This window comes from Nothobranchius furzeri, chromosome 12 (genome assembly GCF_043380555.1).
Source record: "Nothobranchius furzeri strain GRZ-AD chromosome 12, NfurGRZ-RIMD1, whole genome shotgun sequence".
NCBI classification, from domain to species: Eukaryota; Metazoa; Chordata; class Actinopteri; order Cyprinodontiformes; family Nothobranchiidae; genus Nothobranchius; species Nothobranchius furzeri.
The window spans coordinates 13666685-13679957 of NC_091752.1; the positions used below are offsets into that span (position 1 = coordinate 13666685).

Consider the following 13273-nt stretch of genomic DNA (forward strand, 5'->3'; position numbering starts at 1 on the left):
GCGGCCCCAATGTGCTTCCAAGAAGTGCTGTTTTCGTTAGCGGTGACAATGCCTAAAGGGTTTGGACTTTTCTCGTAATGAAAACGAGATGCTGATAGGCTAAAAAAAAACCTCTTTGATAACAAAAAGATTACGAGATGTGTGCGAGTTTTGTTGACCAGATGAGACTTACAAAAGTTAAAAGTTACAGTGCTGCTGCTGCGGCTGCCGCAGCCTCTGCACCTCCATGTTCCACCACCGTGCAGCAGCACGCGTTCTGATCAACAGACCTGTGAGCACTTCCTGATTGCAGCTGCTTACTGAGGAAGTAAACAGTTAGAACCACATTCAATCATGAGGCTGCTTTTAAATATATTCCTAATGATAACACATTTCCTATCCACGTGCTTTTTGAAAAGGTGATGTTTTTGGGCGGATATATGAAAGCATTGATTTGTGTTTTATCTGAACACATTTTAGACAAATGTTTTAGACTCGGTTATTTTTCTGCTGCCTGGTTCCTGATGACAGGTAGCAGCATAATAGTTTAAGCATGTCATATCTAAATGTTTATGAGCATTTAAACGCTGCCGTGGGTGCAGATAGGACACAAGCTTTACATCACTGTGCACAACTTTTTCTGTGGGTTCATGATAACTCACAGCATTACAGACTGTGGAAAAACGTTGCATTTAAGCAGGTAGACTTTGATGGGGTGGAGGTGTCAGCATTATACATTAGATTGAAGGTCTGAAAAGTCATGAAAATTAAACAAACAGCAGAAATGTTTTATTTCTAAGTGTTGTGTAGAATCCTCTAAATGCTCCCTTAGTGTTCATTCTGGTGAGGAAAGAAATTCATAATTTCATTTGTGAAAGACTACTTAATGATGCACAGATCTGCACCAATTAATCCATTATAAACTGTTTAGTGGTTGTCAATAAAGTTAAAAAGGATTATCGTGTTTCTGGGCGCAACCTGGAGCAGCTGAGATTGTGTCCAATCTAAAATAAATGATAATGGCCCACACTTGTATGGCGTCTTTCACAGTCAGAGGACTCCAAAGCACTTTACACTACAGTGTATCATTCACCCATTCACACACACATTCACACACACATTCACACACACATTCACACACACATTCACACCCTGGTGGTGATGAGCTACGATGTAGCCACAGCTGCTGTGGGACGCACTGACAGAGGCGAGGCTGCCGAGTACTGAGGCCCCCGGTCTCTCAGACCACCACCAGCAGGCAAGGTGGGTTAAGTGTCTTGCCCAAGGACACAACAGCAGAATTCTCTGTCCGAAGCTGGGATAGAACCTGCAACCTTCAGATTACTGGACAACCCGCTCTACCTCCTGAGCTGCTGTGGTACGAAGCCCACCCATGTAAAACCCAAAACCATGTTGTCCAAAAGACCAGGAGTAAAACTACAATGGCAGCCAAAAATACCGCTTCCAAGTGGAACAGAAATCCCTGAACACACCACGTGCTGCATGATTATGTAACAAAACTATCTTCAGAGCCATCACTGTAATGGTGTAGGACTGAATCAATCATTATAATTATCATGCTGTGTGAACCGGGCTTCAGCTGAAACCCTGAGTACGGAATCACTCTGACCTTATAGGGAGACTACGTTGACCCAGATGTTTCTGATGATGAGGAGGAGGAGGAGGAGGATGGTGACAATGATGGTAACTACATTGAACCTTCAGAGAATCCAGCTCCCAGTAAGATACTCAATAAAATATATTCAGGAAATGCATCCAGTAAAAATAACAAAACATATTTATGAAATACTCCACATTGTTTCCATGCTTCTGCAGATCCATTGTCTCGTAAGAGAAACAAAGCTGAAAGGAAGCATCACACATTCCCCGCACACGTTCCAGAGCATCCACCCAGTCCTGGTAGGTACAGGTTCCCTCGTCTAACACGAGTCTGCAGCCCCGGGGCCCCTAATGGCTCTTTGATGAAAAATGTTTTCATAACAACAACATGAAAGATAACATCTAACCATCTATCCAAGCATTTTCATTTGCTTGTACCTGAGTTTGGGTTGTGAGGGCAGAGGCCTAAGCAGGGAGGCCCTGACTTCCCTCCCCCCCAGCCACTTGGGCCAGCTCCTCCGGGGGAATCCTGAGATGTTCCCTGGCCAGGTGAGAGACATAGTCCATCCAGCGTGTCCTGGGTCTTCCTTTGGGTTTCCTCCCAGTTGTACGTGCCCAGAAAACCTCACCAGAGTGGTGTCGAGGAGGCATCCTAATCAGATGCCCGAGTCACCTCAACTGGCTCCTCTTGATGTGGAGGAGCAGCGAGTCTACTCCAACACCCTCCCGGATGAGGAGGGTGTTGGGTTAGCCACCACCAGCCACCCTGCAGAGAAATCTCATTTTGGCCGCTTGTATCCACGACTATGTGGTGTCAAACTCTCTCTGGGAACAAGCTTGACTTACTGCCAGTAATGTGTATAAGGGGCCTAGTACCCCATGCTCCCATAGTACTCCTCCACATGACATCCATCCTCCCTGCTGGCTCTGAGACACAAGGCCCGCAGGCCTCCTGCTCCGTCCTTGTTTTATCTGCCACCACCACAACTTTCTGCTCTTCCTTGGAGGCCTTAGACCAGAAGGGAGGGATCTCACTACTCCCTAGGCCTGCCCAACTCTACTGGACTCTGCCAGCCCCCTAACAATGTTTCAGTCTGCTGATTGCTCTGTCAACCTCTTCCTGGGCTTTCTATTTCCTCCCTGTTTGTATCTGGGGGCCAGCTGCTCTCACTAGTTGGTCAGTAGATTCCCTCAGCTCCAGCACCAGCCACGCCGTTTTCTGCTTGTATCCCAGACTGATAGCTGCAGTGCGTTCTTGCCAAAGAGGCCTATATCCGACTGGCATCTTGGCAGTCCCAACCACTTCCTGATGAACAAATTTGCCAACCCATTCATCTTGTCCGCCACTGAGGAAGGGACCTCACATGGCTTTAGAAGCCACATCATCCTTGGGTGCAGCATGACCTGATAGCTCCACACTTTGTACTTGCCGTGGAGTTGGCTCTGGTCGATTTTGTCCAAGCCGTCTGCTAGCTGCATCCTCACGGTTTCCCTCATATCCTTGTCTGTGAGGTCAGCTGTGTAGGTATGACCAAGGCTACAGACAGGTTGCCTCACCGGCAGTGGAATCTGACCACGGCTAGGGTTGGGCATCGTTTGATTTTGAACAATTCTGATTCCGGTTCCAAATCCTCATTTCGATTCCGGTTCCTATCGATTCCCGATTCAGAATCTTTCAAGACATTCCATGTTTTAAATGATCCAGCTAACCACAGGTTCTACTGGATGAAATAATCTTAACTTCAACATGAATTTTAATTCTATGAACAACAACATCACCTTCATTTAGACAAAAACATGTTTTGGAGAAAAAAAGAAAAAGACTTGCAGCACAACCAGTGTGTTTGTTTCTGACCACAACCAAAGTCTGGCAGAAGCCTCTGGGATGAGAGGCTAAATGTCTCCAACACATCCAGAAACGTCCAGCTGTTTTCAGCTAAAGCTCTCAGGATGATCATGTCCAGGATGACAGAGAACTACACCTCCATGCTGCAGCAGCATTCAGTCAGAACAGGAAGTGAAACTTAAACGTAGCTGCTGTCAGTAACGATCTGCACACACAGCTGGTGTGATCAGCTCTGGAAAGCGTTGATCACAATTTGCAGATCACGTTTATTTTTCACGGAGATCGGCTGCGGATTTCTCTTCCGTCGGCATACTAGGAATTAAAATAAAAAACGTTGAATGATTCCAGGAAAAACTAACAGTTGGAACCGGTTCCAATCAATGCTCGATGCCCAACCCTACAGTGCCCACTCTGAAAATGGTGTGGTCGCTTCTGACCCCTTTTCTGAGGGACAGGCTGTGTGACTTTGTGGATTTAATCTTCATCCTTGCCAACCTTAACAGCTCGTCTATCCTTTCCAGCACGCTAGTCGTACCTGCTGCTGTCTGAAGAATGGTGGTAATATTGTCCATATAGCCCACATGTGTCAGAAACAAGGCCCGCAGGCCAGATGTGGCCCGCGAGAGCCTCAAGTGTCTTAAAATAGGTCTATGCCGCTTCAAAGTGTACATTGGCTATAAACTACATTTCCCATGATGCATGGCGATTGTGTTAGTAGTGCAGTGACTACTCTCTACTAGGTCACAGTGTATCCACATTTGTGTTTAATTAACGCAACAAGAGAAAATAACTATCCAAGAATTTAGCATCCATGCTACTAGCATCAGCGTCTGCAGCATTATTTCCTCTGCCTCGGACAAACACTCCTCTTACTCAGCGAGTTTACTCACAAATTAGCCGACTTTGAAGTCCAGAAATGGATTTTTAACCGCTCAGTTATCTGCTGCTGACAGAGAAAGCACACCGACCAACTTCCAGACTGAGATGATTTAGCTCCAGTCAGTCTGACTATGTAGCTGCTATTATCTCTCCCCCCGACACGCTGACCAACAGCGTTGTCCAGCTGCTCAGCTGCTCTCCGTGTTCAGCAGCACTAACCTGTGTGAGCACCTGTTGTCTATGATGAAGATAAACAGAACCACACAGCTCCTTCCTCAGCTGAGAGCCACCCCCACAGGTGCAGGTGTCTGGCTGGAACAGGTGAACATCACAGTCAACCAGAGCGGAGCACACTGGGCTTCGATTACAGTATTTAGGTTTTATGGACTTTTTCTGCTCCAAAGCATGAAAGTTAAAAGGTGAGATGTTGCATTTTCATTTAACCCTCCCACCCGTGAGGAAAGTTGACCATTGAGCTGGATTGATGGTTTATCCCTTGAGGTCCACATGGCAGGGGTGAGGTGGTGCTCACTCCTCACCCCTGCCACAGAACAAAACGACAAAGCGAGAGGACCTGCATGTTGTGTGGCTGGACCTTGCCAGTGCATAAAGGTTTCATCCCTCACCAACTCATTGAGAATGCCTTGGACTTTTCTATGTGCCAGTCTGCATAAAAGCCCTGATATTAAAGCTTTTCAAAGACCCTAAGATGTGTTGCACCCATCAGGACTTCCCATATCACTGACGAGTGTTGCATGCACCCTGGAAGACCCTGGTGTTGATATACCCATTGCGGGTAAGGTAGGTGGTCAGCCTCTTGGCCAGGATGGAGAAGAAAATCTTCCCTTCCACATTCAGGAGAGAAATGCTCCTGAACTTGCTAAATGTGGTGGAGTTTGCCTCCTTCGGGATGAAAACTGTAAAGGACTGTTGGAGTTTTATACTTATTCTGGCTTATTTTGGTGTTTGTTTCCAGATTTTTATGAAGTTCCTGACAAAGAGGTAAGATGCTGTGTAGTTATATTGTTTAAAACAGTAATTACCAAAATTCTTTGAGAAGTAGGATTTTATTGAAGTGAGTTTGGTGACATCTGATAACTTTACAGGAGACGTCTACATCTCCTCAAACAAACAGGTCAGTTTCATTCTTCTGTCACTGGATTTATTCGTGCTTTTGAATAGATATGAAATAGAATAAAATAAAGCATAAAATGTCATTTTTACAAACTTCTGCTCTACATTTATTTAACTGGATCATTTAAAGAACGAACCACCCCCAAATCAACTTTTTATTGCATGTATAAACCAGTGCATCTCATCTTTTTCCTGCTTGCTGTCAAGAGGAGCAGATGCTTTCCTTTTATTTCCTAACCTTGCTCTGCAAGATGGATTCTCACGAGAGTTTTCCAAACTCAGGAGAATCCATCGTGTACCGCTCCAGTTCAAACCGTCCGACCTCTGACCTAAAATAGGCCAAACCAATTATGTGTCAGTACTGTGCTGTAGGGTGGGACTTAGTTTTGATGATAGTTTCAAGCGCCCGGCTAAGCAAAACAAACATGGCTGCGCCGGTTGACGCTAACAGCAAACAATAATCACGATGGCAACACGGTGTCCACAGCCAAAAATGGTCGCAGTCAGCCGTCTTAAATTCCCTACAAACCATTCAGATATGTTTGTACTCGTCTACAGCTGCATGTATAATTGTTATTTACGTGTAGTTTAACATCTAGCATGTTGTGAATCGGTTGTAAGTGTACATCCACTAGGTGACATCCTGTACATGTCAGAGATAGCTCACAACAGATGATAATACATTGGAGTAAAACAAAAGAAACGAAGATTTAGGTCATGTAGCCCCTCCTTGATTGCTCCCAACCTTTTGGATCTCACTGACGATGAAAGTGGGGTGATGGTGCTGAGACCTAGCAACAGGACCAGGTAACTCCTGGCACTGGAAACATGTGAGAATGATGTCATTACCAAATGAGTCATAAAAATGGATACAGGAGTCACTCAGGTCAGTGCAGAAGTCAAGATTGTCTTCTTCCTTTTATGTCCTGTAGCTACAGACCTTAAACCCATCTACCTGCTGTCTGGACCCCGCCAAACTACTTTTAAAATGTTTCAATTGCCTGTAAATTACTTTTTAATGTCTGGTATTTTTCCCAAATCCCGGAAAACCACTGCTGTTAAGCCTCTCTTAAAGGAAAACCACAGACCGATCACCAATCAGGTATGATCCAGTGTAACGACCTTTTGGAGACGAACAACCAGCTAGGTTGTTTGCAACTCCACAGCACTGAGACTGCATGGAATCATCTCTGCACTAATCTAAATTATTAAAAAATCTCAGAAACATCGTGTGAATGTAAATATTAACTGTTTGCTTTTGATTTGGTTCCAGATTGGGTCTGGTTTTTGTAAACAAAACTCAATCATTACCAAAGCGCTACCCCAGGTGAGACAGCATTTACGTGTTACTTCAGAGTCAGTGGGCGGGGCTAATGCTGATAAAATCAATAGTTCTGGTCTCATCATCATCATAATTACGATTTATGACCATTGAATTGCTTCTGTGTATGAAAAGTGCTTTATAAATAAAGTTGCCTTATGAAATGATGAATAACTTCTTTATTTCTGTGTTAATTCTGATTGTAAAGACTAAACAAACTTTTCTAGTTTTTTATTGAAATGCTGCAGATTTTGCATTGACTATCTTATTTCATTAACATTGAGCTGTTTTGTGTTCCTGTGTTTTCTAGGATGAACAGGAGGTCTCCCCCACCTCCTGTAAGTACAAACGGCACTGAAAGATTATTATTCAGAGGGAGTTTAAAACATTCGTCTGTAAATCCTGCAGATTCACGACCCCACTGCTGACGATGAGTATGAAGTCTGTGATCCACATGACGGTGAGTTTTAATTCTACAAGAAAAAATCATTTAAATAACAAAACATTCCTGGCTTTAGAGGAATGTGCCACCTAGAGGCCAACTAGCCAACATGCATACAGAAGTTTCCTTCACAATATACTTAGGAAAAGTGGTTTTATCTACTTTGTAAAACTCGTGCATTCCTGACCTCTTTAATCTTATGATCCTACTAGATTTTTCAAACGTTTATTGTCTTTTATTTTCTAGCCAACTTGCAGGATGTTTGAATGCCGAGTCAGCGTTTACCATTTCTAATGACCTGTACCTCTCTGGGACTCCGGGTTCCTGGAAAGGGTCAACATCACAGCAGCTTCAAACAGGAGCTCTTATTTGATCTGTTTTATTCTTAGATCAGTTTATACATTTGAAGGTAGTGATCGATTTACTGCATAAGTCTGAGTCTGAAGTTTAAATACCGTAAATCCTCTAATATTGGCCTGTATTCAATTAATTGCCGGGTATCATATTTTGGCCGGTGTCGGAGTCGGCGGAGGTGAATAATGGCCGGTTTTATTGTGGCCGGATGGAATGTGGTAACAAGCAAGTACGGAGGGCGGTTGTGTCATCGTCTCACTTTTGATTTGCCAGTGATAGACCGCGAGGGTAACTTTAACCGTGGGGAGACGAAGAGGAGGCGAAAATTTGATATCAAGTTCAAAGAGAACGTGCTGATTATGCTGCAGAACACTCTGGGGAACAGTAGCAGGGGTTGTATGAACTAGTCACTAGTCGACTTCACCGCTCTATAGTGACTTTTTATGCCTGTCATCGACTAGTCGCTGTCACGTGATAATGACCGGCAAGAAGCAGTCCTTGGAAAAGACAGCAGCCTGCTGTCAGCAGGTGACAAGCTCCTGCGCATCGGGAGGCAACGCGCTGTGCCAGAGTGTTGGTACTGACACCCGCCGTAAAACGGACATTTAACCAAATTGTGACGTTTACCCTCTTGCAGTTTAACATTCCCCTCACCCCCATCCTAACCTTAACCAGCTTGCGCATGCAAAGCTCTGATCGTTGACGCGCTCCAGACATCTGCGTCCTGAGCACGGCCACAGTAACATTATCAAATCAGGTGTCGCCACCTCAAAAACTAATTTAACACGCGATCGTTCATGTCGGCTCATTCCCTTTTATGTTTTCTGTCTTTTATTCTTTTATTTGTGCCTGATGCGTTTCGCTGCTGTGGATCGGGGCGCATCACCTGTTTTGTCCTCAGTGACGCACCTAACTGACCGGCGAGCACTGCGCTGTTTTTGTGGTCGGTAGATCTTTTAGAACTGCAGTTCAAAGGTAACTCATAAGGTGAATATATATGAACCCAGGTAGCAGTTTTTCTTCAGGATTGAGAGGAGATGCAGGAAGATGATAAACAGACAGGACAGAAAAATAGTCAAATAAAAACAAGTTAGTTTTTGTACCTGGTGGTTGCAACAAACAGACACCACTGAAGGTAATCAGAAGTGAGGAACAGAAAATGAAATAATTATTTTAATGTTTAGAGCAGCAGGAACACTGAGAGGCTGCAGGCGCATCAGTGAGTTTGTGGCCGCTGCGCAGGGGGAGGGGGGAGATGGCTGAAGCAGAAACTACCGTTGTTAAAAGAAATGTGTTTAACTTTGAAAATGTGGGCGCAATTTTAATTGTCAAAAACTCCAGTGAACCATTAGTTCATTTTGCTCAAATAGAAATTGAGACCTGCCTCTAATTCTGGTCCTCCTTCCAATAAAGGCCTGGAGCTTGATGAGCTTGAGTCAAATACAGACCCGGGCCTGTATTACAGGATTTACGGTATGAGCAAAGAAAGATCAGAACATCATGATCATGTGTCCTCCTCTAGGTGCTCCTCCTCCTCCTTATCTACAGAAGCCCTTACCCAAAGAGTAAGAGTTATTAATCCTGTCTGTCACTTGTATTCACACACCACTAAACTCTGGGCTGTAATCTGAGATGCACATCTGTGCTTGCTCCCACAGATCACCAAAACCACCGTTAGGGCCGGTAGGAAATGTGTCCTCTCATCTAACCAGAATTTCATGTGATACCAGTGGCCTTTCTTTTGTGATGCTCAAATGCAATTAAATCATTGTTTTATTGCAGAAACCAGATTCAAACCCAAAAAAATGTGAAAGTAAGTTGGAAAGTTAAAAAAAGTAATTTGTGTGATTTTCCGCATCAGAGCAGTTAGAGGGTAAAAATCACACGTATTTACATTTTAGTGGCTGAAGAGAAACAGGTTGTTTTCCTTCCAAAGGTAAAACTCTCCCTGCGGTCCAGGCTGAGCAGAAACCTCCCAAAGGTTTCTCGCTGGATATTAAACGACCAAAGTCAGTCACGCCATAGCACTGCTAAAATAAATCACACCAGGCCGCTTGTTGCTTTGTTTCTGCTGAATTTGTTCTGTTTTTTCTGGACTCTTGCAGAATTCCTTTTCCACATTTTCCCCCTCCCAGTAAGTATAAATAGGTTTTGGTTGTATAATTCACTCTGGGGGATTTGGTGGCTCCCTCTGCTGGTGCTCATGGGCCTCATGCAAATTTCCGTTTAACCAGATGAGAACCTGTTCTCGTTTCCAACGACGATCTGGCCAAGAGGCAGCAGCAACATAGCTTTACACCAAAGAACAACAGATCAGATAAAACAGTTAGACATGAAGACAAAGGACTGTTCTCATATATATATATATATATATAAATATATAAAATATGTACGAGTGGAACAGACTTAAAACAGTCTTTAATACTCAGAAGCAGGAACATTCATCAGAAACTATTGTTCCCCACAAAACATTAAAGTGTCTAAAGTAAAGTACCTGAACATGCTCACATGAAGCATTAGAAGATATCAGAGCAACCTCCATACTGAATAACAGGGGAGTAAACCTGCATGTTTTCTACATGTCCCTGCTCAGACACACCTGATTCTAGATCAAGTTGGGATTCTTGTTTTAACTCAGAGCAGCAAAGCCTTTAGTCACCTTCTAACAAGTTTCTGCTCCTCCTGAGAAGAGGACGAGGCTGGGAAGTGTTTAGCCACATGTCCCAGCCTCGTCCTGAGCTCTTCGCATTCGTCACAGCCGCTCAGAAGGTGGAAGTTCTGGCCGAAACATGTTAGCCCAAGGTAAAAACAAAAAACAAAAAAAAACCATCAGATTACTGCTCTGTGTTACATAAGGTGACGGCTATTTAAGCTAACAAATGCATTAGCCCAGCATCAGCTCATAAACAGACCCAGGGAGGGAGAGAAAAGATGCCCACCTTTCTGGAAGCTCCGTCAAGTGCAGCACGCCCAAGCGTGATCAAATGTCCAACCTATGGCCAGCATCAACGATTATACAGGAGTCAGGTCAAGAGCGCGCCCTACAAGTACAAACAAAATGTGGTCTATGCACAATGTTTTGCTATTGGTGTTGCCATGGCAACTCCAAACAGAAATGCAATAGCACAGCTCTCCCGACCAAGCCAGTATTTTAGATGTGATGTGTGGGGGTGCATGCTTCCGCTCCAGCCCTCATTAGTGTATTAGTATACAGTAGTGAGGTACTAGTATTTTCTAGTGTCTAATAATAAATATTAGTATCTTCTCTGTTCTATGTATACAGAAGCAGAATACTAAAAACAGAGACCTTTCTCCGGTGGTGCGGGCCTGCCCATAGGCAATGGATTAGATTGATAAACACCACTCACACACTGCTGGCCCTGGGGTATCAGACAGACCCATCCCCTTTAGGAGAGCCACGCCTCTTTTCACGCGTGTTCACACAGCCTTGTATCACTAATAGACATGCCATGGAGCAGACCCACCAGATCTAGGACAGCTGATACAGGTTGTTTTCCTTTTACCAGAAACCGCTGACAACAACAATGCTGATGTTGAAAGTTGGTCCACAGACCAAGACAAGGTGAGAAGTGTAACTGGTTTTATTTTAGTTTGAACAAGTGATGCTTAACACATTTCTCTGTTGTATTTGCTGCCTTTGCAGGATACAGATGTTTGTAACAAACCATGGTTTGCCCATTCATGTGATCGCAAGACAGCAGATGATGCCTTGCTCTGTTCAAATAAGGTGTGGATCCTGTTATGGGATAAGAGAGGATGGTTTTTGCTTCTCTGGGTTTGACCGGAGCGTGTTCTCTGCTTTAGGACGGAGCATTTATGGTGAGAAAGAGCTCTGGGCAGGATGCGCTGCAGCCGTACACATTAGTGGTGTTCTACAACGGCAGAGTGTACAACATCCCGATCCGCTATCTACCAGCTTCTCAGCAGTACGCTCTTGGGAGGGAGAAGAAAGGAGAAGAGGTAGAACCTTTTACCTCTGTCCTTTCAGACAACAGCATCATCTCGGGCCGTTCAGCATGGGTTAGGGCTAGCTGATGGTGCGTTCACACGAGTGAAGAGATAGCTTTCAGGACATCATTTTATGTAAATCTGACAAAAATATACTTTCCTCCACTGCTGAATGTTTTTCAGTGAAACGCAAACCTCCAACTAGCTGGATTCTGCTCTTCAGATGTTCCTCCAGGAAACAGCTGTTTTACAACATTCTGCAGTTTTTTCATTCTTTCTTAGAAGATTCTCCATTTTGTCTTTTTCAGTACTTCACCAGCGTCCCACACATCATTGAGAACCACCAGAGGAATCCCCTGGTGCTGATTGACAGTCAGAGTAACACCAAGGATGCCACCAAACTGTGTTACCCGGTGAAGCCCTGAAGAGATCTCAGATCTACATTTTGCTTTGAATGTTATTAGAAGACTGTACCAAACTCAGACCCAATTATTAAGCAGAACCAAAGCAGTTCCTACCAATAAAAACCCAAATAAAGAACATGTGGGGTTGTCTTGGCTGTGTGCTACCAGGACTATTGGGCCTTTGGGGGTTGCAGAGACATCGGTTTGGTAACTGGTCTGGAATTAAGAGGCGTTTGGAGGACGGGAAGAACTTCGACTTTTTTGTTTTCTGAGATGTTTTCTTGCTGAATAGGTGCTGCTAGTGCTAGGGGTGACTTTAGATAGTGTGATGCTGGTTGGTGTAAATTTGTCCAATTGAACCATTTCATCATTTTACTTCATCCTTTGGGGGTTTTCATACTATGCTTTAAATTTTTATCCTGCTAGTCACAGCTTTCCTTTCTGTAAAGTAATAAATGCTATAGCTTCTGTTGGACTGCATACCATGACACTGTCACCACCATGCTGAGCTGAGGGCAGTGTCCTCCTCAAACACAGTTAATTACCTTAGATCTTAAAGGAATACCAGACCAGGGCCCTCATTCATCAAATGCTCATATAAACTTGCCGAAAATCCACCCTACGAATGAAATCTAGAATGTTCGTACGAACGGCCAAAATCCTGATCTATGATTGTGCTGGCCTCTTGTACGCATGTTTCTCTGCACCAGTCTGCTGATAAATCCCACCTGTATGTACCCAGGTGCTCGTGTCCTGTCAGTCATTTACAAGCATGCCCTCCATGAACCACAACCATGTCCTCCAAAGCTCATGAGGGGAATCCCTGTATTCTTCTCCTGGAGAAATCCTGAAGTTGTCAATAACTGAATCTGGACTGGAACCAGACTGGTGCGGTGTGTTTGTGGGTCACATCCCAGCATCGCTCCAGAAGGATCTCCAACAGGAAGCGGCATCTGCTGAAGAGCCTCTCTGGAATCTCACCAGATCAGAGGACCTGTTCCCTCCAGAGAGCCAATAACAGCACAGCAGCCATGCTTGAATGTCAGGTTCCCGTGGGTCTCAGGCGTCTTTCTAGGTTCTAGCAGCAGGTGTGTGCTGCAGCTGTTTCTCCACTGACATCGTTACTGACAGTTCCCCCGTTCTGCCACTAGATGCTGTTCCTACGCACGGTCAGAGCTGCTCTGAGGAACGTTTCCACACACGCGTACTGGATAGTAAACACACAGGAAAGTCGTTCCTACACATGAAGTACGCACAGATCCGAGTCACGACGGTGGATGAACGAGGGCGCTGGTTTCTGTAGAATAAACTCAGATCATCGTGAT

General features: G+C 44.4%; 1 protein-coding gene across 9 annotated transcripts in view; it reads left to right on the forward strand.

Moving 5' to 3' along the window:
- The window catches only part of blnk (B cell linker), a 105695-nt gene extending 93003 nt beyond the window's left edge, over positions 1-12692 (forward strand). For 7 of the 9 annotated variants that reach the window (XM_070542296.1, XM_070542297.1, XM_070542298.1 and 4 more), the window contains 16 exons: positions 1617-1719; positions 1816-1899; positions 5301-5326; positions 5431-5459; positions 6732-6785; positions 7090-7117; positions 7188-7239; positions 9098-9140; positions 9234-9258; positions 9358-9388; positions 9512-9584; positions 9681-9709; positions 11103-11158; positions 11240-11323; positions 11401-11556; positions 11853-12692. In XM_070542296.1, coding sequence (XP_070398397.1) covers positions 1617-1719; positions 1816-1899; positions 5301-5326; positions 5431-5459; positions 6732-6785; positions 7090-7117; positions 7188-7239; positions 9098-9140; positions 9234-9258; positions 9358-9388; positions 9512-9584; positions 9681-9709; positions 11103-11158; positions 11240-11323; positions 11401-11556; positions 11853-11969 — 990 coding nt within the window. In that variant the 3' untranslated portion in view covers positions 11970-12692. Of the gene's footprint in view, positions 1-1616; positions 1720-1815; positions 1900-5300; positions 5327-5430; positions 5460-6731; positions 6786-7089; positions 7118-7187; positions 7240-9097; positions 9141-9233; positions 9259-9357; positions 9389-9476; positions 9710-11102; positions 11159-11239; positions 11324-11400; positions 11557-11852 lie in introns of all 9 variants that reach the window. The other 2 variants (XR_011515663.1, XR_011515662.1) reach the window with 2 other exon arrangements.
- Positions 12693-13273: the final 581 nt, after the last annotated feature.